General features: G+C 31.9%; 1 protein-coding gene across 1 annotated transcript in view; it reads right to left on the bottom strand.

The window, feature by feature from the left end:
- Window positions 1–2,332, bottom strand: part of LOC107645951 (aspartic proteinase nepenthesin-2-like) — a gene marked incomplete at its 3' end in the record, with an annotated part of 3,734 nt that extends 1,402 nt beyond the window's left edge. Inside the window, exon 1 of the mRNA XM_016350115.1 lies at window positions 1,547–2,332. Within this exon, the coding sequence (XP_016205601.1) occupies window positions 1,547–2,319 (773 nt within the window). The remainder of the gene's footprint in view (window positions 1–1,546) is intronic.

Below are 2,539 nucleotides of genomic sequence, written 5' to 3'. Positions count from 1 at the left end.
TAATATTACTTTAAAAGTAAACATATTTAAAATAATAGAAAAAATTTTATTGATTTTTTTAATAAAAATAAGCTTTTAAAAATATTTTTATGTTTGGCTGATATATCCGATATCTGATATCTGATCCGCAAATGTGCAGATCAGATTTGAGTTTAAAAACTGCGGATATTGAATTCGATCTGATAATTTTAGTGCGGATCCTCGTTCACCCCTAAAAATACTATTTGTACATCAAAATCAGTTACTCAAATCAGCTACCAATATATTTGTATATAAATATGCATGTGATTTAATTTATTTTCAATGTATATTTATATTTCAACATGTATTTTATACTAACTCGTGACTGATTTTAATATACACGTAGCATAATTATTTTTTATTTGTTTTTTCGTAATCTTAAATTTTCAATTACCCGTTATAATTGGTTTTCTCCAAATTTGTGGTGTCTTTGTTTTCCTCTCCTTTGAATAGTGTAAGTTTCGAAGATGTAAGAAAATGATATTTTGAATTTTTTTTTTCTAAAAAAGAGTTAAATTTATTCGAAAGAATAATGCTATATATTTTAGTTTTTTTTTGTTATTTTTGTTAACCAAATCCAATCAAGTCGATCTAATATAACAAAAATCAATTATGACTAATATTATTTTAAATCTTATTATTTAATTTAGTTGCACTTAATTCATAAAATGATTTAAATGTGTAACATTAGTCTATTTAAAATGATACCTCACAATATTACAACACTTTGTGCGTTAATTTAAAAATTAAAAAGACTCACATTTGTTTCTGTTTCTATAAATTAAAATTATTTATAATCGCTAGGGGTGGCAAAAAAAGGTTGAACCCGTCGGGCCGACCCGCTAAACCCGCTAAAAATAGCAGGTTGGCTAGGATTTGGAGTCCGACAAATTAAAAAAATTCGCCAAACTCGCACCACCAAATTGGCGGATTTTGGCAGAGCGGGGCGGGCCGGTCCGCCGGGCCGAAGATTTTTATTTTCCTTTTTTTTATTAAATAAAAGAATGATTACTATTATAAAATTAATAATTATAGAATTTTCAAACACTTTTTTTGTTTTTATTTTTATTCTTCTTTTAGTTATTAACTTTATTTATTTTATTTTACAATTTCGTATATTTGCTCAAATTATGTGATTTATTTTTTAAAATAAAGATGATTCTATTGACAAATATTATTTTGAACAATTTTATTGAAGTTAAAAATTAAAAAAAATATAGTGAAAAAATTATATTATAATTTGACTATTTTTTATTTGTATTTGATTTTTTATTTATTATTTTTTGGTTAATTTTAATTAATTTTATTTTAAGAAAAAAAATCAAGCGGGCGAGCCCGCCAACCCGCCAATCCACCATAAAGCGAGGCAGATTAGCATTTTAAATCCATATTAGTTTGCGGGACGGGCCTAAGCAGGGCGAGGCGGGTTGGAACGGGCCGGCTGCTTTGCCACCCCTAATAATCGCATATTAGACTTCTCTAAAATGTTTCTTCTCTTAAAGAAAAAGGAATATAGATGGATAACCTTTTAATTCCGAGTTGATGGATCAAAGAAAAGGGAGGGTCACGGCTCAAGCCCAAAGAACCATGGATGTCCAACCCATTGAAGTCAACGGGGCTTACATCGTGGTTGAGGCCGAAGCTTAAGACTCCAACATCCCTCGGCGAATTATGCTGACCAGAGGGTCCATCGGCATCGAACCAGAACTTGTCTTTTGAGAGTACACCATAAGTTGATGGACCTTCCTCATATTCTAGTTTGTACGTACATGCCTCATCATCATTTTTGTTGTTGCAAGTTCTCTTTTCAAGAAGCTTGCAAGTATTGTCGTTACACCGTAGCGATCTGTAAGTTCTGGACATGGAGGAGTGGAATGCAGTTCTTGCATTTGTCCAAGTTATATCACTCGCTGTATCGATAAAAGCGTACACTTGTTGTGGCGGGGTGCCAATGTAAAAGGAGGCTATGTATTGGCATCGGTCGTACACTACTTGTGCCGACACATCTGATGAGGGAGGATCGCCATTCATTAAGTGTTGTGATAGTCGTGATGATCCTACTAATCTTGTTGGCATGTTAAGGCATGCCATGGGGCCACGTCCTTTGAGGGAGCTTGAGGAATGATTGTATAATGGAGACAGAGGTGAGTCTTTATGGATGAGGGAAATTGAGAAGCCATCGTTGTTGTTAATGGAGTTGATATAAGAATAAGACTTGTGTGATTTTGTAGGTGTCAAGTTCAAGGTTGAGCACAATAGAAAGAGAAGGGGAAGTAAGAGAATGGTGGTGGAAGCCATCGTTGATGATTTCTTTGCCTTTCCCTTTGTCTCATTTTATAGAGACCTATCACAAATTAGTTGCTAAAAAATTTTTATTATCATAATTTAATCCTCGTTAATTTTTATGGTCAATAAATTAGTTTTTTGTTAGATATATTATTGATTTTTATGTTAAATAGACAAATTAATTGTTATCGTTATTTTAATAAAAGATATAATAGTCTCTAAAAATATTTAC

Source organism: Arachis ipaensis, chromosome B01 (assembly GCF_000816755.2).
Source record: "Arachis ipaensis cultivar K30076 chromosome B01, Araip1.1, whole genome shotgun sequence".
Lineage (NCBI taxonomy): Eukaryota > Viridiplantae > Streptophyta > Magnoliopsida > Fabales > Fabaceae > Arachis > Arachis ipaensis.
This window is presented reverse-complemented; position numbering and strand designations above follow the sequence as displayed.